We start from the raw sequence: 27,300 nt of genomic DNA, 5'->3' as shown, positions 1-27,300 counted from the left end.
GACAAAGACTGTCACTTCCTCCCCATCCGCCTCAGCCACCTGGGACCCAGGGGTACTGGGTTCTTGTCTCGCCTCGCAGAAAGGAATTTCCGGAGTAGACAAGCAGTGAAATTACACAGTTTTTATTTGGGGTTTTTGTAGAGAAGAAGAGAGAGAAAGTGGGAGAGAGTGGAGAGCAACCTGCTCAAGAGAGAGCCCGGGCTTCTCCAAGGGCGGAGAGAGCCCCTACACACACCCCAGCATTAGACATGAAAGCACGAAAGTACACATCTCAACAGGGGAGATGGGGGCGACACACGTGCTCAGGCACCATATGGGAGCAAGCAGCACATGGGCTCGGGCAGCATATGCTGCGCTTCCTTTGTTCAAGGGGGCCTTTATAGGGTTTCTCCAACCTGCCCCCAGGTGGGGCTCCTACCTCGGTCAAAGTCTGTTGTTAGGGAAGTTACCAAGTGGGTTGCGAGTGGTGAAGGTCTTCTTTGAAATTCCTTTCCTGACTTTTGTTTCTGCAGGAGCTTCTGTTGGAGGGGGTTGGTCCGGCCTCCTCAGGGTCTGTTACAGACTGGCGCCAGTTCTCCAAGAGGTCAGGGCTATTACCTCCCAGGAGATTTACTGCCATTGCCTTGGGAAGGGGCCTTGCCTACCTGCCTGCCTACAGCAATGTGTCTTAATGTGGGTCCCTTTGCATTTAAATACACAGGTGCTTTGTTTCATTGACTCACAAATTTCTTTTCTATTCTAGGTTTGGGAATTTTTTCATTATCATTTATTTGAGTAATCTGTCCATTGCTCCAATCTCTTTTCTTCTTTTAAGATGACTGGTTGTGTGTGTGTGTGTGTGCACTTTGTTTTTACTTATACAGTTGAATCATTCTCATAGTTTCATCAAATTTTTTCACCTTATATTTCTCTCTTCCATCTGAAATTGTACATTACTATCTTTGAGCTCACTAGTTTGTTTCTCCATTTGGGTTAGCCAATCTATAGCTTTCTCTAGCACTCATGGGTCTAATTTATAGAGCTCTAGACATTCTAACTATGCTTTTATATTTAAAGCTTCTATTTCTACTTTCTGAGAGTCTCTTGCCCGCACGCCTAGCTTCTTCCCCAGGGCCCCTCGGAGGGGATGGGCTCCCGCTTCCCTCCTCACCCTGAGCAGAGCTCTCGGAGCCCGAAGACCACCGGAACCTAGCCACAGCCATGCTCAAGGCCCCTCTCCACATGTTCGAACAAGCCTCACGCATGAAGGTACCGGCAGAGGAACCAAGGTGTGTGTAATCCCATCAACGGCCAACATCCAGAGACTTAAAAGCAAGCTCCCAGAAGCGATATCTTATAACCTACTTCTCCCTCTGGGAGAAACTAGCAAGCTACTGAGAATTTCCTGCCCACATGGGACAGCCTAGCAAGCTTCCCATAATGCATTCATATGCCAAAGCCAGTAACCAGCTGAATCTCATTCCCCTGTCCCTGAAAGAGCCTCCAATGCGGCATCCTTGGGAAGGCGAAGAGAGAGGCTTCTAAAATCTCAGGGATAGGGGCCGGAGCGATAGCACAGCGGGTAGGGCGTTTGCCTTGCACGCGGCCGACCCGGGTTCGATCCCCGGCATCCCATATGGTCCCCCAAGCACCGCCAGGAGTAATTCCTGAGTGCAAAGCCAGGAGTAACCCCTGAGCATCGCTGGGTGTGACCCAAAAAAAAAGCAAAAAAAAAAAAAAAAAAAAAAAAAAATAAAATCTCAGGGATAGGACGAATGTAGAGGTTACTGAGACTGCTCGAGCTACTCGACGATCAACGAGATTTCATGATTTGTGACTTTCTGTTCATTAATTTTCCTGAGTTCAGTCATTTGTTTTTCTGAAGATAATTTGTTTTATCTTTTTTATTAGCTTTTCTTAATGTTCTGCACTCCTTTGACTTCTTTTCCTGGATTTTCTTTTACTCATTTGAGTATTCTTTTTTAGTTTTTGCTTTTTGGGTCACACATCACACGCAGCTATGCACAGGGGTTACTCTTGGCTCTTCATTCAGTAATCACTCCTGGCAGTGCTCAGGGAACCTACGGGATGCCGGGAATCGAACCTGGGTCGGCAGCGTGCAAGGCAAATGCCCTACCCGCTGTGCTATTGCTCCAGCCCCTCACTATATATTCTTACTATAGCAATTTTGAATTTTATATCTAATAGGGATATATCTTTCTATATCTTTAAGGCTGGATTCTGGGAAAGTTTTCTTTCCTTATGATTTTATATTATCTTGAGGACTTAGATTGTCCTGCTTTTTTTCCTTCCCATTTTGCCACTTTAATTTTTCCAGTTGTTGGCTTACTCTTCCAGTCTTTCTTCTGCCTGGAACACACACTTCTCTATTTCTCTTCCTTTACATCTTTCTAAATAAGTTTCAAGTAAAAAGTTCCTTGCTTCACCATAAAATTAAAAATTAAAAAAAAATTTCTAGTTGTTGCTTTAAAAAGTGTTCTGTATTAGTGACATAGGGAGTGGAATTTTTTTTACTTTTTCAGCAACTGATCCTGTGTTTTATTTTTAATTTTTGGCCTTTGTCGCTTCTGTATATACTGGAGCATCTATTTACCATCATCAGAGTGGGGAAGGGTCGAAGAAGTGTCCAACTGTGTTGAGAAAATTTACTAAAGAAGATCAGATATGATGTAAACTAAAACTAGGACACTACCCTACTTTTAATCCATTTAATCCTCATGGATTACTTAAATAAAAATATCCAAAGCTAACAGTTTACACAACATACTTTAAAATAAAGTATCTTTATCTACTACCTAACAATTTTCATCTAATGATTCTGAACATTATTACAGTTTTTAAAAGACCATAGCTAGTTGAAAGATATGTAATTAGAGAGACATTTAGGAGGGAGAATGTGATATATAGATTTTATTAGTAACATCAGTATATATATTTTCTTTTTTTTTTGCTTTTTTTTTGGGGTCACACCCAGCGATGATCAGGGGTTACTCCTGGCTTTGCACTCAGGAATTACTCCTGGCGGTGCTTGGGGGACCATATGGGATGCCGGGAATCGAACCCAGGTCGGCTGCGTGCAAGGCAAACGCCCTACCCGCTGTGCTATCGCTCCGGCCCCAGTATATATATTTTCAAGTCTGACACAGAAAAGAAATAATTGTTAATATAATAAAGTTTCAGAAATATTATTTAAAAGCACAGTATGTTACCATGATAAAGAAAGATTCCTATTTCCTACTTGTTAACTGTTTTCTTGGGCAAGTTGTTAAATTCAGCGGGTATCTCCATCAGTTAAATATGGATTCTGATACTGCCTGTTATATAGAATATTTAAAAGCATTAGAGTCAAAATACATGCAAACATTTAGCATAGTATTTGGAATAAAGTATCCAGCAGATGCTAAAATAACTAATATATGTGCATATTGTGTATATAAATATGTATACAAATATGTGTAAAACACATACACAATAGTAAAAAATAATTACACATATTTGGCAAGACAAATTTGACAGATATACATCAAAACTCGGCTGATTCCTTATGATAGACATGGGCTAGGCGTGTGACAGTAGCCATTACCATGATAATCTCTGATTTACAGAATGAATTAAGAAATCTAACTTGACTTTAGGTTCTATACAGGTTACACAGAAAACCAGAAAATTCAAGAGGGAATTTTATTTTCATTGAATGCCAACAGTTAAGAAAGTTTATCATATGTCTGAAGAGACATATGATAACATTGTCACATATTTAGATCTTCTGTTTCCATGGGAAGCACACTTGAGCCCTCAAAACATAACTGGTTTCAAGTGTTTAGTTTTTGCTTGGCTACAAGGAGAAAGAAAAGCATTTATGTGTATTGACACTTTCAAAATAATGGTAAAAGCCGGAGAAATGAAAATTTTTCTAGTTTAAAACCCCCAAGACTCATTTCTTTGATCACATTTTCTACACTTCAGTTTAATGTATTTTAATTTTTAATTCATCATCTAACAACCACCTTGTTTAGCTTGAATGAATAATGACAATGAAGAATACATTAGTTTCATCTTTGATTTATCTTACCAGGAATTTCTAATTAAGCAACGCTCCCACATGACTCATAAATAAAATATATACTTTCTCGTAGTAAAAAACATCTGGAAGTCACTTTTATATATTGTAATTATGACAGATTTCATTTGCTGTCGTGATTCATGGATAATAATTATCATTTATTTGAAGGTTAACATTTTCTTTTTGATGTGGGGTTAGTTTTAGACTGAGATATTCCAGAACTAAAGAAAATTTTTGTTGCACTCTATATGAATCCATGGTGTTTGCAAATTATATTTTTCTTGTATTTCTTTCAATAACAAAATAATTGTGTGGATATATTTAATATATTTTCCGTGGTGAAGTGCAAATATAATTACATATTATTTCCAAAGAGATAATTATTACCTAGAAAACATTATCAAAAACCTTGCATTTTAAAATGTATTTAAAAACATTAATTGTTGCCAATTTCAATAGCTGATTAGTATAATATATAGTTTTTAAAGCAAGGGTATAAATGTGTAACATTAACTGGAAAAGAACCTAGACAGGCATCAAATGATTCTGTTGCTATTGGGATTTTGTTGGCAGCGTTCAGGCCTTACTCCTGGCTCTATGCTTAAGGATCACTTCTTGTGGTCCTTGGGGTACCGTATATGACCTTGGAGATTGAATTACGGTTGGCTGGATGCTAGGTACATATCTTATCCCCTATACTATGTCTCTTGCCCATTTTGTTTGTTTGGGGGTCATGATGCTCAAGGGTTACTCCTGGTTCTACACTCAGGAATAATTCCTGGCAGTGCCTGGGGGAATCACATGGCATATCCGGAATCAAACTTGGGTTGGCTGTGTGCAAGGCAAGCACCCTATCTGCTATGCTATTGCTTTGGACCATGTCCCCATTTTTTTAGGGGAAGGGCAAACACAGTCCCTCAGTACCACAAATTATTTACTACATTTTTTTAAAGTTTATAATATTTAATATTTTTGAAGTGTAGGTAACTCAGTTATAATAGTGTTAACTTTCGTGATTTTGGCATACAAAATTATTGTACCTTCACCACCACTGAAGTACCCAAGACCCTCCAACAGTCTTTTTATGTCACTTTGAGTCTGACTCTTCCTTTCCTTCACCTATCCCTCCCTCCTGCCGCACCCTGGCCCACTCCTCAGTTTTGCAATCAAATTGTTCTCACTCAAAATTGTCTATTTCCATTTGTTTCTCTATAAGATAGATGAGTGTGGTCATATATTAATTTTACTCCCTCTGATTTATTTCACTTATCAAGAGACACTTGAATTTGATGCAAGCTGTAGCAAATGTCAAGATTTTATCTATTTCAGCTACATAGTATTCCACTAATACATGTGTGTATATATATGTACATATATATACATATGGGACAGCTTTGTAAGCTTCCCATGGTGTATTCCCATGGTGTACATATATATATATGTACATATATATACACACATGTATTAGTGTTTGTATGTGTGTGTATACACACACACACACACACACACACACACACATACAAACACGAATCACATCATGAAATCCCATTAATCACTGATTTCTCGGGCAGGCTTAGTAACATCTCATTTCATCCTTTCCCTGAGATCTTAGAAGTCCATCTCAACTCGGCCCTCCTAACGATGTTGCACTGGGGGCTCTTCAGGGTCAGGGGAATGAGATCCAGCTTGTTACTGGATTTTGCATATGAATACACCATGGGAAGCTTACAAAGCTGTCCCATATGGGCAGGAAACTCTCAGAAGATTGCCAGTTTTTTTTATCTTCCCAGAGTGAGAAGTAGGCTAAAGATATCGAGGGGCCGCTTTGCAGCCATGCGCTTCTGAGAGCTTGCTTTTGTCTCTCTGGATGTTGGCCGTTGATGGGATTACACACACCCTTCATGCATGAGGCCTGTCCGAACGTGTGGAGAGGGGCCTCCAGCATGGCTGTAGCTAGGTTCCGGAGGTCTTCGGCCGCTGGGAGCTCCGCTCGGGGTGGGGATGGAAGCTGGAGCCCATCCCCTCCAAGGGGCCCTGGGGAAGACAGCCAGGCATTCGGGCAAGAGACTCTTTGTCTCATACAGACACACACACTATATATACATACATGCACACATATATAAGTTCTTAATACATCTGCAATCAGGCATTTGGGTTGTTTCATCTTAGCTATTGCATTTAGCCCTATAATGCACACAGGTGTGCATATATTATTTTTAAATTAAGGGATTTGGTAGCCTATGCTAAGAAATGAATTGTTGGGTCATATATAAATTCTTTTCATAAGTTTTTCAAGTCTCCACACTGTTTCTTGTAGAGGCTCAACCAGACAACATTCCCACTAATAGTGAAATACAATTACTTTTTCACCACATTCTGCCAATACTGGTTGTTGCTTCTTTTTGATACACACCATTTCCACAGGAGTGAGATAACACCTTAATGTTGTTTTGATTTGCATGTTCTTGCAAACAGATGATTCACATTTTTATACAAGTGTCTTATTAGATTGTTTATTAAGGTACTAGATGCTAATTTTACTTTCAGAATGGCATGGAAAATTTTTATTGGAATTAATCTTTGCAATGCTAAAAATGTGTATACTGCCTGCAAAAAAACAGGAGAGGTATGCTCTGGGAGACTGCTCAGTGGTCAGTGAGGCATGCCCTGCATGTAGGAACCCAAACTCCACATAATCTAGAGCAGTGTTTTTCAACCCTTCTACACTTGCAGATGGGCATGGAACTGGACGGGCAGCTGAAGATCACTGATCTGGGGCTGACCTACCACTCTCTAGCCCCATTTCCTTTTTTCTTTATGCCTGTGCACACAGCCATGTGAGCCTTTCCCCTCCACAGTCTTTTCATGCCACATGCATTCTGTTCGGGACTGTTTTCCCATGAAATTGTTCCAGGGTTGCTTTCTATTATTTCCAGGCTCAATTCAAATGTACTCTCCATAGAGGTCTCCACTCATCTTAAAACCAAAGAAGCAATCTTCTCCATCAAAGACTTTCTTAATTTCTCACCATCTTCCTCCCTCACGAGCTCTATTCTTTCTTTCTTTATTGGCTGTAGCACTGTAGCACTGTCATCCTGTTATTCATTGATTTGCTTGAGCGGGCACCAGTAATGTCTCCAATGTGAGACTTATTGTTACTGTTTTTGGCATATCGAATACTCCACAGGTAGCTTGCCAGGCTCTGCTGTGCGGGCGGGATACTCTTGGTAGCTTGCCAGGCTCTCCAAAAGGGGCAGAGGAATCGAACCCAGGTCAGCCACATGCAAGGCAAACGCCCTACCCGCTGTGCTATTGCTCCAGCCCACAGAGCAAGGAAAGTGTCTGCGGAAGCACGTCTCTGCCTGGCCGTGGGATACTCTTGGTAGCTTGCTGGGCTCTTCGAGATGGATGGAGGAATCAAACCTGGGTCGGCAAGGCAAACGCCCTACCCGCTGTGCTATTGCTCACATTACTACAGAAGGACATAAAAAAGAGAGAGCTGAGTAGGGTTATTCACTTAATGTCAACATTAGAATACATGCAAAAGCTTTCCCAACTTAAAGTAACCACATACGTGCAGACCATTTTTCATTCAAAACTGTTTTGGCTTTTGTTTGAAATTGAATAGTGATGTAATTTTTAAAATCAAAATGTTAACTATTTGCTAAGTTATAAGGGCATTTTTACGCAAGGTTATTTATATACTGTCTATATATTTTGTTCACATACAAATACATACCTATTTCAAACATGTTTGCACCATTTTATATTGGGGGGGCAGAGGAGGATTAGGGCACACATGCAATGGTGCTTAAGGGTCATTCCTGGCAGTGCTCAGGGGAGTATACGTTGTACTGAGGATCACATTAGGTGCCTTAACACTTGTATTAGCTCTCTAGCCTCTATATTGTTTTTAAAATTTCACCCTTAATTAAGAGTACATTGAAATAGTACAAATATGAAATTTGTAAAAATAATTCCTATCTGGGGCTGGAGTGATAGCATAGCGGGTAGGGCGTTTGCCTTGCACGTGGCCGACCAGGGTTTGATTCCTAGCACCCCATATGGTTCCCTGAGCACCACCAGGGGTGATTCCTGAGTGCATGAGCCAGGAGTGACCCCTGTGCATCGCCGGGTGTGACCCAAAAAGAAAAAAAAATAATAATTCCTATCTTAGAAAGGCTTTACTTAAGTTGGGGAATAGATACTATACCTACATAGGTATAGCTTTCAATTAGTTCTTCAGGGTTGGGCGTTTAGAAAAAAGCAATTAAAGTTACTGCCTGTGAGTAGGGTGGACAAGCATCAGAGCACTTTGGATCAAGTGAACACAGAAATTTACAAATTATTTGCTTATACAAATTAAATATGAGATTAAGGTCTATCTCTGGCAATGTAGAATCTACTGTGTTTATTTCAGACCGTTTTTAAGTTACACATGGCAACTGTACTTTCACCAAGAAGTATAACTGCTTTAAAAGCTTAAAGAGAATGGTGACGTTTATCTTAAATGTTAGGTGGGCAAGAATAGCCAAGGGAAAAAATCTAAAAAGAAGTTATTAGGAAGTTTAGATGAATTGTTGCTTTTTTATTCAGATTTCAAACTAGATTAAAGCCCATCAGAAGATGACATTCTCTTAGCAACTGTAGTTGAATCAATGATGAGTCATCAGGGATGAGCAATTTGGCTCAATCAGATCAAAAGAAAGGACATATTCTACAATCAGGGGAATGTTTTCTTTATATTTCTTCTATAGGTGAATGTGAGCATTTGAACGCTTTCTGGTTTTAACGTGTAAAATAATTTTAATACTTATAGTAAAATGTACAAAAATAAAATGCACCATTAAAATTATTTTGTGTTGAATAATTCAGCTTGCAGTCTCTAGGACTTGCTGCTTTGCCAAACAATACTTTCACCAAGAAGTATAACTGCTTTAAAAGCTTAAAAAGAATGGCAATGTTTATCTTAAATGTTAGGTGGGCAAGAATAACCAAGGGAAAGAAATCTAAAAAGAAATTACTAGGAATTTTAGATGAACTGTTGCATTCTTATTCAGATTTCAAACTAGATTAAAGCCCATCAGCAGATGACATTCTCTTGGCAACTGTAGTTGATCAGTGAACTTAATCTTAACATTTAAGATAGCACTACACCTATCAAACAACTCCTATTCCAGCTCTGTAGTTAAGACATATAAATAAGCTTTTGATATTATTTCTAAAATTACTTTTATTTCTCTGGGTCAGAGAACTAGTATAGCGGCTAAGGCATGGGCTTTGCAAGTGGATGAACCTGGGTTGATCTCCGGCACCACGTAAGGTCCCGAATCCTGCTCCACTGATCCCTGTCAGGCTCAGTCAGGAACAAACCCTGAGCACAGCCAGGTGTAGTTCAAAAATTTAAAGAATAAAATAAAATGTTTCTCTCCAGCACAGACATGACCTTGCAAAATGACGTAGGAACTGCAGAGAGAATAATCCTGAAAGTGAAAGCTCAGTGACTATCTCAAAAACGATGTTCCATAAGCTCCTGGATTTTCTGACATTTCAATACTAAATACAAGGCATTTGACTAGTTCCTTAAATCAGATAAATTCTTATTTTATAGTTTTAAATAAAATCTATACTCTATAAAAAAGGACATTAGTGGGATACTAATTTTACTAGTACAGTATGTAATGCAAGGAAAAAAACGTGTCCCAAATGGGGCAAACTAAAATGTAGTTGAAGAACATTAGAAGGCTAGAACATTAAGGAAGTATATCCAAAATATATTGTGGAGCAGAAAACTCTGGATATTAAATGCTATCAAATATGATCTAATTTTTACTGAAATTTACTACTTTAATATATTCATATTCAGTGTAGTACATATTGTATTTTCATAAACACAGAGGTATTTATGATGCATATACTTAGCATCAGAGAAAAACATGGGCAACTTTCTTTGCCCTTACTCTCAGAATAGAAAATTCACTAGGAACTACAGTTAGAAGAATACACAATATTTTTAAGTTTTGGAGTGCTAAGAGAGGGTAACTTTTAGTTTTATTTTTTTAATGATTTGAAAACTATATACTTATATTTTTTGTGTTATTTGTGTAGTTTTCTGAAGTAGAAAGTAAAATTTTTGTTTAAATTGTGTTCATTCCAATAAGATAGATCAGCATAGCAAGATAATCCAACCATACCTCACTTGAAAACCACAAACCACATTTCCTAATATTAATAACGAAACAGACAGCCAGTAAATAACATCACTCAATAGGTCTTGAATGGTTCACTTTTATTAAGCATTACATTCAAATATGTTACTAAAATGCACTTATTATACATATCTCTGCAAATCACTCTTAAAACAACCTCCTAAATTCAGTATCAAGCATTTCCTCTATCCAGGTCAACATTATATGATTGCACGTCACATCGGTATTTCGAAACAATATAATCACAAGACATTATAAAGAAAAGGAATTCCAGTATTCTCCAGTTATAACACCTGTAATTATTATTCTATCAGCTAATGCACCTGGGAAGCAGCAAACCTGTTATTTTTCTGTAGAATGTAAGCATAAGAATTTAAATATTCGACCACTGAATAATAGCCAAAATTAGATTAGGGAAAGTTGTTTCTTAGGAACTATACCATGCAACTTATTTTTCGTGAAATTTCTTTTCTCTGTGGTCTCTTGGACAAGAGCCCAACTCCGGATGAAGAAAAGTCAGTATTTCTCTATATTGTAACTCATAGTGTAGCTGCTCAAACAGCTTTATCTACTAGAGTTATGAAAATCAGAGGAAGAGGAAGGGGATTTAGGAGAAAGAAAACCAACCAAGTTAATAAGCCTGATTACATAAGTCAGTGAGATAGTTTTATCAGAATAGGAAAATTACATCCTAGTGAGCAATTGCAAAACCCGACTCCTTTGTTCTAAATAGATTTCCTAAGAATGACTAGATTTCCTAGTCATTTTCTGAACTTGGGCAAGCCGAAGATTGGGGATAGTAGCTTCTTCTACTTAAAAATAATGATTTGGACCAGGCGGTTAAATTATTAAGCTCCCTTTCATATTTCATACGTCACTCAGGGGTACATGCAACTGTGGACACTACTACTACCAGACTGCTTAGCAACAGTGAAAAATGTTTTAATACAATTTAAAATAAGAAAATGATCTAAATAGAATGTGATATGACATAAACCACTGGAATATTGTTCTCTCATGATTGGTTTCTATTTTCTTTTATTAAGGAACTGTATCACTTTTCTGCTCTGAAATACAATGTCTTAACTTATGCAATAATATTTTCTTGGTTATTATGAAACTTAAATTTTTGGTTTTCTTAAATCTATATTATGAATATTTAAATTTGCAGAGAAATTATTCCATTGATTTAGAATAATAATGAAACCCCCCTCTTTTTCATATTGAAGTGCAAACATCAAATGGTAAATACAACTTATAAAATTTAAGTTTTAAAGTTATTTTTTAAAGATTATTTTAATTTTCTTTTTGGTTTTTGGGCCATATCTCACAGTACTCAGGGCTTACTCCTGGCTGTGCTCATGGATCATTCTTGGTGGAGTGTGAGGTATGTGGAACTAGAGATCAAACCAGAGTTGATTGCATGAAAAGCAAGTGCCTTATCTGCTGTGCTATCTTTCTGGACCTTTTAAAGCCTACTTAAAAAATTTACTTTTCTGCGAGGTTATGGACAATACCAGGTATTGAACCAGAACCTAAGGTGTGCCAGGCAGACATTACCACTGAGACACATCCCCAGCTCCAAAGCCAAAAGTTTAACATGAATGTGTATATATATGTATATAATTATGTGTGTCTACAACACACATAGTTTCATTCATATATGTTAATGAGCAAATAGTTATATGATACTTTAAATTTTTCTAAGGAGATATGGAAAAGTCATACCCCATAGATAAAATATATTTATGAGATTATCAGGATTTGGTTCTCTCTTTTGAGTTTCAGAAAGTAAACATTATTTATCTTCAGCCAGCTCCAAAACTCAACACTATTCCTATTACAGGAGAAAATAACAGAAATATATAAAATAGAGATAGAAATAGAAATCTTACTAGATACTCTCAGAACAGCTTGTTCTAAACAGAAAACAATATATTATTTCTTCTACTAAGACAAAGATCCCCATTTAAGGGATGGGTAGAACTTAATGGGTCTTAAAAAACGTTGCGGTTTATCTTCCCATCCTACTTTACAAGTAACTTTATATATTAAGAAATTAATATTTTATTTTCTCTTTTTAATCACAGAATATCTCTGTATTCTTATTTAAGTGGCAGAGCCTGAACTAGCTAAACAGCATACTTCTCCTTGTGTTAAATAAATACATAATGTAGAATACATGGTAATAAGTGATAGCAACATACATTTATCAAGTTCTTATGTCCCTTATGCTTTTCATTAATTAACTTATTCAATTCTCATGAGGTAATGATGACAAATCATTAAATTTGGTAAGACATAAAAATGAGCAGGAATTTAATGAATTTTAGTTTGAAATTAATAACACATTCATGATTTATGATCCCTAAAAAGTGCTATGGAATCATTTTACTTTTCTAAAGTTGATACCTTTTTTAGTTCATGAACACTACTTCTATACAATAAAGACTATAATATAATATAATCTGATAGGTGTCATGACTGGTATCATGGGGGATACTCAGGTGAATAAGAACTTATGCTTTAATACATATTGCTGGCAATCATTTCCATTTCATTAAATGTTTTCCTAATTCTGGCAGTATAAAAAGATGTCCAGTTTTACTTATTTTTTTTTTTGTTTATAGCATTGATGTGATCCTACAAAGTGATCTATGTCACCTTTCTTAGTTGCACAAGGTCTGCAGTAAAGTAAATCATCAGAGTACAAGGCCTTCTAAGTGATTATCTCCAAGTCTATGTTGCATAACCCTTCAGTAATCTGGGTTACTGATACTACATACCAGGCCTTCAACTAACCCCTTTACAATTCTGATTTGCAATAGATGTAGTAGGCCAACTATCTCTAATAATAGAGTTATCTCTTAAAGCGAAAATATTTTCTGAACAATAATACATGGTTTTAGGCTCTGAGAGGTAAAATGTGTTTATAAGGTTGATATAATACAGAGATCATGAAAGAATTTACAATTCTCTGAAGCCATAGGAGAGCATGAAAGAGCATGTAAGCTGTAGGGGGAGAGAGACAGTTGCAAACCAGTTCTAAAATCAACTCATGTGTGGCAGGTTACTTGATTTCTGAGCCTCGGCATTAATTTGTCTGCAAAAATGAAGCATCTAACATCCATCAGGAATAGTTTTCTAACGATGGGAAATAACAAACTACAAGGACTCAGCAGAATGGACTGGCACTAAATAAATAACAACGATGTTCTCATCCGTTATCTGTACGGCATTAGTGGCAGAAATAGCATCTGAAATCTAAAGAGCATACATTGGCTCTGTAATAAAAAAAAGCTGGTTAGTTGTAGTGTGAGTATAAAATATATGCAGACATAAAATAAGGGCTTCTTTGGACAATCTGTTTTGGTTTGAATTAAATAAAAGTTGTGCTTGGGGGTTGCTCCTGGTTTGGCTCAGTGGACAATGGGGTGCTAGGAATTGAACCCAAACCTTCTGCATGGAAAGCAGCTGTTCCAGTTCTTTGAATCATTTCCCCAACCAAAACCATTATAGTACATGTATATATACACACATTTCCTTTCCATTCAGCTGTCTTCTGCATATAAGCTAGGAAACTTTGAATATGTAAAAAGCACAACTGCCTTAACCTCCGATTGTAACTTTCATCTGAATCGTGAGTTTGAATTCCTGTGGAACTGACATAACTAAAGGATATCACTATCACAAAATGACTATCTTCTGCTATCACCAAAGTAAAGTCAGAGAGAATCTAGAAAAATAAATTTCAGAGATCAATTCATTGTATAATGCCTACAATGGCCACATAAGCCTGAACAGATAAAGTAAGTACTAAAATGTAAGGTGGTCCCTAAGCACAAGGCCGGGAGGAGCCCTGAGCACTGTAGGGATGGCCCCCAAATCAAAGCAATAAAAAAGGAAGCCAAATCCTTAAACAAAATGCCGAGTATTAGAGATATTTCCATGATTACTACTGAAGCAACTGACCAAATTTCTAACATGAACTATGTAAAAGCAACAGTTTTGAGCTAAAGAGCCAGTTTTACAATAAATAATTTAAGCATAGTCCCCAGTACACCCCAGAATCTAGACTGACAAAACATTTAGAAATTCAGTTATTTTTATGATTATGGTAACTATAAGGCTTTGTTTTTTCATTGCTGGGAATAAGCATACTTAAATAGTCTGCACAGCTTGGTGAAAGTGATCACGAATCACAGCCGCTGAACAGTCACCAGTACACGACATCTTATGTATTTTAATGCTAAGAGCGATCTGATTGTTAGCTTTCCATTTGAGGCAGTTTTTCTGTGCTTAAAAAAAAATGCTCTCAGGGGTCAGAGAGATAAATCAATGGGCTGGAACATGTATTTGAATGCAGAAGGCCTGGGCTTAACCCCTGATAGACACAGTTCCCCAAGCACTGCCAGGAATGACTCCTGAGCACTGAGCCAGGAATAGCCCCTGAGCACCACCAGTTGTGGCCCCCAAAGAACAAAACATACTTTCACAGGGCTGGGGATGTGGTGCAACAGGAGAGCACATGCCTCACGTGTGAGGCTCTGGGGTTGATTCCTTGCCCAATAATAACAGTAATAATAATAATAATAACGATGATGATGATGATGGTAATGTTTTCAATGATTAAATTAAGAAGTATTTTTCACTTTTGTCATCACTACTAGCACTAGCACTTCATTAAAATACTTTTCTAACCATAAATAACAAGCAGTTTAAAAACCCATGGCTTCAACTGGCGAGTTGTTAAATGGCCCAGTAGCACTGTCATTTCGGATGATCAGAATACTCTGGAGAACACAGTTCTGTTCGGAGGGCTCCATGGAGGGTGCGCCTCGTTCTCAATGAAGGAATGACGTTTCTTTTGTCTTCGTTCAATTCTTTCCTGCCTTTCTTTCCTCTCCTAAAATAAAGAAGATTTTAAACTTAACACGGATTTACACTTCATGTGCATATATTGTGAGGTGAGGGTCATTCCTGGCTGTACTCAGGACACTCGGTGCTCCAGAGACCAGAGTGACAGGGTCTGAATCTGGAACGTGGCTCAGTCCACTGAGCAGTTCGCCGGTCCCATACACCTATTTCCAAACTGAGACTCTGGCTTAAGAGTAAAGAATAACTGGGTCAGGTAGTACGCTGGGAAAGGTGCTTGCCTTGCACTGGCTCACCAGGTCTAGTCCCCTGTCCCCCATCCAGTCACTGAGCCCCGCCAGGAGTGATCCCTGAGCACAGACAGAATCAGGAGTAAGACCTGAGCACCACTGGGTATGACCCCAAACCCAAACAAAAAAGAAGAAAATAACTATTAGGAGAGTTATATGACATTTCCTCATTTAATTGGTCATAAAGAAGTAGTAATTAAGGAATATTGCTAATTTATAAGTATACTGCTAATAGGCATTAACATACCCCATAATTTTTTCTCTTTAATTTCTTAAATATTAAAAATGTTATAAAAACTGTGTGAAATGGCAAAATAGGCCAAACTCCCTATAGCCCAAAGAGTAATTATTAGAATCTAGCACTGAGTTATGAGCAGATTCTCAGAATTTACTTTTTCTTCTGTGACACTTTTTGCCTGAGAAATTTTCATTTGCTCCCTTGGGCATATAGGTGTACATAATCAAACATACACACCTATGCACACACACATAACATATACAATATTTACTGTAAGCTGAAATTTATTTTAAAACATATTTCTGAAATTAACAAGGTGACTACAGTAAAAGGCTTAAGGAGCTAGGGAACAGGCCACAGAAGCATGGGATGCTTCAAATTTTTCACCTCAGGTTAAAATTTGACTTCACGTTTCTAATCCCTTACTCACTGAGGGCATTTTTATTTGCTTAACCTTTCTCTGAATTTTCTGCTTACTTCGTGCATCTAACTTCTCTTCCGTTCCAGTAATGATCCTTTCATTTGTTATCAATTTGAAAATTTTCCTATGTTCAGCATTTTCTCAACTTTTGTAGTGCTTACATTTTTACTAACAAAAGAGAGACATTTTTCCAGCCACAGAAAATTATTCAAAGAATATGATCAAAACCCACATGTCTGTTATCCGCTTTGTGAAATGAAAGAAGACCCGTGCTTTTGAGCTCTGTCCATTCCCTCACTGCACCTTACCTTCCTCTCACCTGCTGACGACCAGTCTCCTGGGTGCTTACAGCAGTGTGTGCCTGATGCTAACACAGACTGTATGTCCCCAGTCAACAGTAAACTTTGGCATATATTTAGAATTTATGTAAAAAAGATATCATTGAACTTAACTCTATGCTGCATGGTACAAAGCTGTAACTTTAGTGATTCATGTATGTAGCTTCAATATATCACTCTTTACTTTTAAGACCTGATGTGCTCTGGGCTGGAGCAATAGTCCAGTGGGCAGAGCCTGGCTTTCAGCTGAATGGGTTCAATCCCCAGCACCTCTCATGGTCCTTGATACTAGCATTTCCTGGGTCTTACTACTTTTGTCTTCTATATTTTCCTCCTACATGTGGGGTCTTTCCGTCTGTTAAAATCCTGAACTGAAGTTGACCAAGTCTGGGGCCAGAGTGATAGCACAGTGGGGGCGGCACTTGCCTCACATGCAGCAGCTGACCTGGGTTCAATCCCAGTCACCCCACATGGCCCCCTGAACCTAACACGAGTAATACAAGTGCCAGACCAAAAGTAAGCCCTGAACACCAGCAGGTGTGCTCCCCCCACCCCCGCCCCCCCAAAAACCCCAAATCCCAAACCAAACCAAAAAAAACCTGATATTCTCACTTTTTCCCCACTCAAAGTGATTCCGGTATCCCAAGGTTTCTGGGGAGCAGCAGTACAGAGGGTAGGGTGCTTGCCATGGACACAACTGACCTGGCTTCCATCCCTGATATCCCACCAGGTTCCCTGAGCCTGTCAAGAGGGATTCCTGAGAACAAAGCAGCCCCTGAGCATCACCGGGTGTTGGGCCCCCTCAAACAAACAAACAAACAAACAAACCAAAAAACACAACCACCAAACAAAAAACAGTCAAGCTTATGTTCATGAATAGGTCAAGCAGTAAAATTCCCAGTTTGTAGGATATCTGGACATCCAATTTTTCAGGACAGTGAGATTTTGTTCCTAACTGTAAATTTAGCATATAGCAAGTACCTTTCCTGACCTTTTAAAGAAGTTTTATATCTTTAAATTTGCTATCCATTCATCTTTGCCTTTGCCATTTCTTCTAGCACTTTGAGTTTTAGAAGAGCATCTCATCGTTAGGAGACTTATTCAATACTAAGATTTTATTTTGGTTCTTCTATTGGCAGGTATTATACAGTTACTGATTTAATTCCTTTGGAGTTCCTACCGCTCTGCTTCTTTGAAGTGACTTTAAATCCAAACGTTACACAAATAGTAATGATTTCATCACACCCTTCTCTTTATTGTTACACCTCATTCTTACAGGTGGCAGTTCTGAGGTGTCCTATTGACTCGACTTTTCTGATATCACATTGCTTTGATTTGTGTTTCACTCACTTGTCAAGGACCAAGAGCCAACTGAGTCTAGCCATAAACAAATGACTGTAAAATCCAAATCACAACTCTGTCCTACAGGAAATGTCGAAAACGAGTAAATGACAAACAGCAGGTAAATTCCACATTCGTGAATTTCTACAAAACACATACATGGGACTGGTTGATGAAGAATAAAAGGAAGCACATTTTTTGCTGCAAGTAAGTGGAATAATCACCTCTTTACTGTGAGGGAAGTGGAGCCCAGGAAAATCACCTTCATGGCGAGACATGCTGGAGAGAAGCCCCCGGGGGAGGCATTTCATGTAGGGAAAGAAGTGTGTGGTGTGAGGTCTCTGAGAATATGAGAAAACTGGAGTGCGGGAGGAAACCACTGCATCCAGGACTAAAATTTGGTGGGAGGAAAATGCTCCCAGAAAAGAACAAACTGGTGGTAGATTAAGAGTAGCTGGGCCTGGCAGGCCAGAGGAAGATTCAGAATGCAAGCGAGACAGCATCAAGAGACTCCTACGAGGGGAGAGATGCATGACAGCCAATGGGAGTCAAAAAAAGAGAAATCGAGTGCGGAACACTGTAGGGTTCAGAAAACAGGGGGAAAAAGTCCCGTTCTAATGGAGAGACAGCCTGGCCAACTGCTAAGAGGAGCTGCAGTGTCCTGATAGAGAAAGATGGGAGGATGTAAGGATGTAATCAAGGTCTTCTAGAAATCTAGTTACGAAGAGCAGCAAAATGTGGAGCCATCGCTGGAGGGAAATGAAGCATGAAGAGTTTATTTCAGATTATATTATTTGAAATATGATGGGGTTAATGTAGGAGGGAAGCCCCAGGGCAGTGGCAGGGTGAGTTTATTTTCTATTGCCCCACATTAGAAAACGTTATTTGGAAAACACTATCCTGTGTATTCTCATGTGTATTAGGCTGGAGAAGTTCTGGAATCATTTTGTTTCCTTGCGTACATCAAAGCCACGACTCTCGGATATGTGAGAGCCCAACTGAATTCAAGAAAGCCGTGACACGGTGACAGCATTAGGCCTCTCCATCTTGAAGCTTCGATTGACCCTCGACTTCTTTCAGTGTCTGCTGCTACGAGCGGGTCTGGGGTCTCCTCACGGGTAACTTCCTCAAAGAGCAGAGGTCTCTGGGGATCCCTCCGACAACCTCGCCTCTGTGGGCTGAGTGGCGTGGGAAAGGGGAGGGTTCTGGTTCAGGCCTGCACAGCAATGTCTTTATAGTCAGTACATGTGAGGGATTCAGAGAGGTCACAGGGAAAATATGAAATGGAAGGCTTCATAATTTCATAATTATCCCCATACAATAGAAGGGGTGAAAACCTATACATTTCTTTTTATATTTTAATATCTTGCTCCATGTCAAGAGAATGTTTGCCTGCTTGTTATTTGTATCGAAAGGGGGGCCTTTCAGAATCTGAATCCAGAAAAAGGGTTGCATTGGATTACGGCAGCCAGCAGTCCACCCAGTGAGGGCGCAGGCACGGGGGCGGGGGAGGGGGGGGTGAGAGGAGAGGGGAAGGAATCTTAACAGAAGAGTGCTAAAAAGGCTGAGAAGGGAAACGCAATTAATTATCCCCCTGAATAGTAATGAACACCAATCAAGGTAATCTGGAGTAATAACTCAAAGAAACTCCTTTAAAAGTCCCTCCGCCTGCGTCAGCTAAAGAGGAATCTTTTACTCATTTTATTATTAAACATAACTATAATTTGATCTGTGAACAAGCAGGAGGAGTCTTCCCTGCTCTGTGGCGGCAATGTTCTCTTAAAATAATTACCCACCACATCTTTACTACCCAGGCCATTAGATCATAATTTTGAGATGTGACCCGCCATGGAAACTGAAGTCATCAGACTTTCAGACAGGATGTTGTCCTATTCTGTCTGCAGACAGAGAGGGATATTTATAGCATATTGTATATAGGAACTTGTAAAAGTAGTACCTTGCTTATTTAGAATTTGGGGCCACACCTGGAGGTGCTCAGGACTCAGGACTTACTGCTGGGGATTGAACCCGAGTCCACAGAACATGGCAAGTGCCTCACCCCCCTCTATCTCTCCAGCCTGGCAGTGCTATATTTAAAGAAACTGTGCTACATAGCAGAACGAGTTACTTTGCCTTAGATTTTTGAAAGGTGGGCTTTTGTTCTCCTGACTGGATAGAGAAAGTGACTAAATGACATAATAAAACAAACTGAATCTATGGCTTCATCATCATTCAGGAAATTCTATGCCATTTAAAAAAGAATGTGAAACAAAACTAAAATATTTACAGTGAGTTGCTTTAAGTGATACTAGCAGGTAATATTTGGGATAATCATAGAATATAGCATTATTTTAAGAATTTAACATTACAGTAAGTTCCTCATTCCAACCACAGAACCAAGGTTGATTACCTCATTGGGCAGATAAGTAATAAACAACAATAAATGATGGTATTTTTATTATGATTGCACTTATCTTTTAAATAAATTCAGAGAAAACTGACAATATAAGAGTATTTCTACAGAAGAGCAGTTTTGTTCTATTTTCTTGAGTCTTCATTTGCATTCTTCAGGAAAGTTTTAAAGTTTTCTTCATACTGGTCTTGTAAATTTCTTTATTTAGTTCAAGTGTTCTAGCTTTTTAGTCTATCTTTAGCCTCCTTTTGTAACACATACCTACTTGGCTAAATTTGGTTATAAAGACTTTTAGTTACAAAGATTGAAAAAAAAGATTTGGTTATAAAGATTGAAAAAAATAAACAAGAATTACATAAGAAGAGCTATGAAGAGTAATTAACCCAGAAGAGGAAGACACAAAGATACAATAAAGCCTGATGCAGCAGAAAGTCAAGAAATAAATCCAAGATAAGGAAATGTATCACGTAAGGCACTACCACAAATCAATAGGTAAAGATCAATTATTTTATAAAAGATACATTTGGAAAATCTAAACTTGGAATTGCACCATATAACAGGATAAATGATCTAAGAAGACCAAATGTTAAATTATTAAGATATTAACATTATAAAGTTATTAGAAGTAAAATAAAAATATTCTTTTCATTTACATTGAGAATTTGAAGTCAAAAGAAAATGACTGATAAATCTCATACCTAAAAATGAAATTCTATTTTTCAGAGGGCTGAAAGGATAGTACAGTAGATAGAGTGCTTGCCTTGCACACGGTCGACCTGGGTTTGATACCTAAGCCCCACGAGGACTGATTCCCGAACACAGACCCAGGAATAAGCCTGAAGCACTGCCGGGTATGTCCCGAAAAATAAAAAAAAAAAACAAAAACAACAACAAGTACATTCTTCATACCATACAATGTGGTAAGCAAAATTCAGAGACTGATGATACAGTGAAAAAAATATTTATAAGTTATCAGAGATGATATGCTATTTTCTAAAGTATATTTTAAAAGTTATAAATCAGTAAATAAACTAAAAAAATGCGCTGTTAGAACAAAAAGATGCTCAAGTTCAATTGTAACCAGAGAAATGCAATTATAAAAATATGCTAGATATCTTGTAATATAGCAAACTGGCATGAATTCAAAAGTTTGATACAAAAAATCCCTACAGAATGGAGAGGAAAAAAGAAGAGAAAGAAACCTATTGGAAAAGAGGATTCTCAAATATATGGATGAATTTTAAACTTTTTGCCAGCTAAAATATGTAAATTTAACTGTTTTAATGACTGTCACCTATTCAGGTAAAACACACAGTCATATAAATGTAATGTTCAAAAATTAGTTAATAAAGACTCCTATAATACCATTTAAGCTAGAAAACAGTATTTTGATTAGTATCACAAAGTAGCCATAAACATGAGTACACTGCAACAAACAAAAAAAAAACAAGTCTCACTAGATATACTTCTCCCAAAGTCTGTACTCGATTTCTTTCACTAAACTAAACTTTCTGATGAGCTCTTGGAGGTCGTCAGAAAGATTAAAAATGCAGAACATTTTTGTCAGTAAATTCAGTATTACTCTTTGTCTATGTTCCATATAAAATACTTTGTCATACCTCCAGTAGTGTATTTTCTAGCTTTCTATTATTTTAGATATGACAATTAGAGTGGGCTGGAGCGATGGCACAGCGGGTAGAGTGTTTGCCTTGCACAAAGCAGAATCAGGTTCGATTCCTCCGCCCCTCTCGGAGAGCCCAGCAAGCTACCGAGTGTATCTAGCCCACACGGCAGAGCCTGGCAAGCTACCCGTGGTGTATTTGATATGCCAAAAACAGTAACAACAAATATCACAAATGGAGACGTTACTGGTGCCCGTTTGAGCAAATCGATGAGCAACGGGATGACAGCGACAGTGATGAGAATTAGAGCAAAGGAAGAAAGGTCATGACTGATTGCTAAGTGACTGCATGTGGGAATCCAGGGAAGGAAGAATAAGGTAACTGAAGTTTCAGGAAATAGCAGCAGCATCAAGAGAAATGAGTAATTCAAAGAAAACTGTATCTGTCAAAGGAGAATGAATTCAACAAGGCAATTTCCAGGTAGAAATGGTCCAGGGGAACAAATAAAACTGGAATGAGGGACAGGAAAATTCACCAAAAAACCGTTAAGACACTAAGTGCATAATTAACAAACAATACCTACCAGCCATTTTTCATATTGATCTATAGCTTGTTTATCTTTATCTTTTTTCTCAGCTTTTTTCAGTTCTTCCTTTCTTTTCTCATTTATTTTCTCTTTTTCTTTTTCCTTGAAAAAAGCTTCCTTTTTTTCATTCCTATGTAGTACAAAACACTGAGAAGTTAGAGGAGAATAAATAATAAATGTTGCCTAATATATCACAACAATAACATTGAGATGTGCTCTTAGTAGATTTCAAGCAAATGAAAGTTTGGCAAACTTAGTATGACACCAAAATCTCCCAGCTTATTTCTGTTTGGATTACCATTTCTCAAAGGCAGTTAAGTTGTCTTTCCTTTTCTCGGCTACGGTTTCCTGCTCTTTCAGTTTCTTTGCTCTTTCATACTCCTTCTCCTTTTTCGTCTTCTCTTTGAGATATTCCATCTTTTTCTCTTTCCATTTTTCAAAAGCCTGAAAAAGTTCAGAACTGTGGTTAGTGGGACTGTTATAAACATCTTGGGATGAAGCTAACCACTACTGTTGACCCCAAACATTAAAAAGCAAAGAAGTCTATTTAAAGCCTGTGAATACTTGGAGAGCTTCTCCTTTCCTCGCTGCGTTTTCTTCTTCAGTTTTCTTTTTGTTTTTCTCCTCAAGCCGTTTTTGGGCTGCTAGTTTCTTTGCCTCCTTTTCTTTCATGGCCTTCCAAGCTTCAAACGATGCCAATGCTTCTTCTCTCTTAGCGGCTCTTTTCTATTTTGGAAATTGGTAAGAGTTTATTTGTCTTTGAATAAATGAGTAGGCATAGATTATTTGCATTTATCTTTAATTCAATTGATATTCATTCCACAGATTTTAAATTTCAATGCTGATATATTGGCAATAGTGTAGACCAGAGGTTCCCAAATTTATTTCATCTGTTTCCCCTTTACAGAAAAAAAAAATTGACTTAGCACACCCTGTTCCTTTCCAAACTACCAGAAAGCAGCCCCTCATTGCACCCAAGGCTACTGCCACCACTCTGGATTGTTCTAGCACTCCTCAGGGGTGTGCTAGAACTCTGGCTTAAGGCAAATTTATAAAAATATCATATGAGTAATTCATTCTATTTAAAAACATTTCTAAAAGCATATTGTAACAGGTACTAATTTACTACTACTCCTGAGAAGGAAGTCAACTTGGGGAGGCTGTTCAATAAACACATCACTGTCACTGTCATCCCATTGTTCATTGATTTGTTCGGGCGGGCACCAGTAACGTCTCTCATTGTGAGACTTATTGTTACTGTTTTTGGCATATCCAATACGCCACAGGTAGCTTGCCAGGCTCTGCCGTGCGGGTGCGATACTCTCAGTAGCTTGCCGGGCTCTCCGAGAGGGGCGGAGGAATCGAGCACGGGTCGGCCACGTGAAAGGTGAACATCCTACCGCTGTGCTAACGCTCCAGCCCCAATAAACACATAGCATCACAACTGACTTCACAGGCTGAGTGGTACTTTTAAAATGTTCATAATAAATATTTCAGTAAAAAAAATAGGACAGCTGATTGGTTAATAGTGTCAGAATAAGATAAATTCTCCAAAATCCCAGAGTGACTTATAGATCTCTGCTTTTAAGCTGAGTTTTGACTGATAGCGAAGTTCAGTATTATTACTGCATAAACACATCCTAACTACTGAAAATGTATGCTGGCCTGGAAAATATGGAAGGATACAGGAAGCATGCTATTACTTATGGAGACAACAGTTTAGAAGGATGTATTACCTCCTCCCCACATGGAGAGAGCAGCTGGGACGGGGCCCAGCACTGCCCTTCCAGCGACACCTCAGAGACAGAGGGAGCCCCATCACACTGCGCCTCCGGGAAGGGAGATTCTTTCTAAAACTAATCGTGCAGAGGTCTTGAATAGCACAGTGAAGGCCCCAGATGCCCCAGGTCTTTTGTTTTAGTTAAGGGAAAGAAATGAACAGGGGTTAGAGAGACAGAGAGGGAGGGAAAGGAAAGCCCCGTGGCAGTCAGTGAGAGGAGGATGGATGTCAGGAGCACGTTGCTCTCGAGGCATAGAACATTTGGAACAAACAGGTAAAGTCAAAGTGTACGGCTGATGATCCTTTATATTCTGCTGTGGTTCTCTGCTCTACATAGTCCTGGGGGCCAGAGTCTTAACCCGACAATGTTGAGGAGGGTGGGGAGGGGGGTTGCTTATGGTAGAGACTAAGACCAGGACTTACAAGCAATAGAAACTAACCACGAATAAGCAGCAACAAAGCTATTCCATACATCAAAGAATAAATGATGAGTCTGTGTCCACGTAAAAGAATTCCTTTTTTTTTTTTTTTTGCTTTTTGGGTCACACCCGGAGATGCACAGGGGTTACTCCTGGCTCTGCACTCAGGAATCACTCCTGGCGGTGCTCAGGGGACCATATGGGATGCTAGGATTAGAACCCGGGCCGGCCTCGTGCAAGGCAGACGCCCTACCTGCTGTGCTATCGCTCCAGCCCAAGAGTTCCATTTTTACATCAAATTGAAAATGTACAAGGTACCAGAGAAGTAAAGACAACAAACCTTTCATAACAAAATATAGTTATTTTGTCACTTAGGAAACAATATGGAAATGCCAAATATTCCAAGGTATTTGACTGCCATAAAAATCTAGAACAGGACGGGGGATATGGGTCGAAGGGCTAGAGCACAGGCCTTGCCTCCAGGAGGCCTGGTTTCGGTCTGGTTTCAATCCCTGGTACCATCTGGTCCACAGAGCACTGCTGGGAGCAACCCCAGAGAGAGGGAACCCCCCGGCTCCATGAGGCAAGGCCCTATCACCACCCCCCACCCAAACAGAAAAGGAAAAAAAAAAAGTGTAGACTATATTTTACTTTTTAGTTTCAGAGTACCTGCTCATTTTGAATCCTTAAGTTTTCACTTTCAATCCTTTTAATTCTGTGCATCTCATGTAAATACACATTTTTCTTTTCTAGCCACTCCTGTGAAAAGAAGACCCTATGATATTCAAAGTTTCCAAAATGAATTAGAATTCTGATCTATTTATGAAATATTTTACTAAACTTAAAAACCCACAAATTTATAAATTTTATTAACAAGTATCATTTTTATTTTCCTGATACTATTCTACATACATATGAGCAAAAGAAAATTGTTATTTAATATTAATAACATATTTCAAAAACTGGATATAGTAGCTATGCATATTATCATTTTTCCTTGAAATTCAAATGCAATTTTTAACATGTAATTTTATGACATTTCTAATAAGAAAATGAAGATCCCTATTGAAACTGTGAATTAGTGAAATATTTTTTCTCTTTAAGCCAAATTCAAATTACACTTTCTAAAAACCTGTTAGAAAAATAGGAAAAATGGTAAATTAAAACAAATTTGTTCATAACAATATTAAATTTTAGAAGAAAAGGTATAAAAGACATTTTTCTTTTACTACATGTAACCTGTCATGACATATTTATTAAAAATACCTATAGTCGCTTTTTTGGACCCGGCTGTGGAAGGAGCATGATGGAGGGGCCCGAGGGGGCGCCCTCGGACCCCAAGCAGCCCACTGAACTAATTCCGGCATGGGACCAGAGACCCCACGGCGTGCTGAAGCTGTGGGACCCGGGCATCCCCCAATTCTTTTAACCTGTCTCTCTCTCAACTCCTCCCTCCTGAACACAGCGCAGGGGCCGCGGTTTTCCTGAGCGCAAAACGGAGTCGCCGATTCAGCCAAAACAGGACGTGAGCGCGCTTGCGGGAGTCCCCAGGGGGCGGGGGCGGCGACCCCCGCCCACCGCAGTTAGATACTTAAACCCACCTCCCCCACGTGTGCTTCCTTTTGGACCCGGCTGTGGAAGGAGCATGATGGAGGGGCCCGAGGGGGCGCCCTCGGACCCCAAGCAGCCCACTGAACTAATTCCGGCATGGGACCAGAGACCCCACGGCGTGCTGAAGCTGTGGGACCCGGGCATCCCCCAATTCTTTTAACCTGTCTCTCTCTCAACTCCTCCCTCCTGAGCACAGCGCAGGGGCCGCGGTTTTCCTGAGCGCAAAACGGAGACGCCGAGCCTCTCTCTAGGTTTCTCCATCTTATGAGCACCATAAAAGGGTAAAAGTTTATAGTGATGTTATTTCTGGTTGTACTTTCCCTGGACTTTATACAGAAACCCAAAACCGCGCGGCCGCTGCCGCGGCCGCGCGACTTAATGTCATCTTAGTATGAGCAATATGTAATGGTTCCTTTCTAATGGGGCGGACTTTTGTGGGAGATTCTAATAGTAAGTCTGTTGCTGAAATATTGAAGGCAATCAAAGTGGTAGCCATCTCACTAGACTGAACTAAGCTATATCCCCACGCCGGCTGAGAAGAAATTTTCTTCTTTCTCGGGAAGAAACGCGGTGTGTCATCAACTACAGTGTGATGCCCATTAAGCAAACAGACCTGGTGGCGTGGGAATGGGATATAAGGGGAAAAATTATGTACAAGGAACAGCGGGACGCTGGTGGAATCTCGAGCCGGAGCCGACACCAGCGCAAGACCGTCGGTTCCAGAGACTGCTTGCAGATACTCTACAAGTCTATCAACTAAGCCAGAGCCCCACGCCTGCTGATGACGGGAAATAACCATCCTTTTCGGTTTTTTTTTCCCTTGTCAGGCAGCATGGCGATTACTAAAACAGGCGTGAACTCGGTGGCGCGGGGCAAGGGGGAAAAAGAAAAACTATGTAACAAACAGCGGGACTTAATATCTCTATATTCTTAGCAATGGAGAACTATCAAATGCCTCCTTGGCAATAGGACTGCTTTTCTTTTTTGGGGGAAACCCCAACAACGGTAGTGAGTTGTATGTTGAAACATGGAATGTAATCGAAATAAGGCGTAAACGAAGTGAAACATATCATGTGCAAGGGTTGGGACTGGGG

The 27,300-nt window shown here is 39.1% G+C and overlaps 1 protein-coding gene across 4 annotated transcripts in view; it reads right to left on the bottom strand.

Annotated features, from left to right (window-relative positions):
* Positions 1 to 10,335: 10,335 nt before the first annotated feature.
* MAP9 (microtubule associated protein 9) overlaps positions 10,336 to 27,300 on the bottom strand; it is a 39,770-nt gene continuing 22,805 nt past the window's right edge. For all 4 annotated transcript variants that reach the window (XM_055144444.1, XM_004606164.2, XM_055144445.1 and 1 more), the window contains exons 10-14: positions 25,265 to 25,354; positions 22,961 to 23,122; positions 22,695 to 22,840; positions 22,394 to 22,526; positions 10,336 to 15,178 (exon numbers count right to left, since the gene is read on the bottom strand). In XM_055144444.1, the coding sequence (XP_055000419.1) occupies positions 15,056 to 15,178; positions 22,394 to 22,526; positions 22,695 to 22,840; positions 22,961 to 23,122; positions 25,265 to 25,354 (654 nt within the window). In that variant the 3' untranslated portion in view covers positions 10,336 to 15,055. The remainder of the gene's footprint in view (positions 15,179 to 22,393; positions 22,527 to 22,694; positions 22,841 to 22,960; positions 23,123 to 25,264; positions 25,355 to 27,300) is intronic.

The sequence above is a fragment of the Sorex araneus genome, chromosome 7 (genome assembly GCF_027595985.1).
Source record: "Sorex araneus isolate mSorAra2 chromosome 7, mSorAra2.pri, whole genome shotgun sequence".
NCBI classification, from domain to species: domain Eukaryota; kingdom Metazoa; phylum Chordata; class Mammalia; order Eulipotyphla; family Soricidae; genus Sorex; species Sorex araneus.
This window is presented reverse-complemented; position numbering and strand designations above follow the sequence as displayed.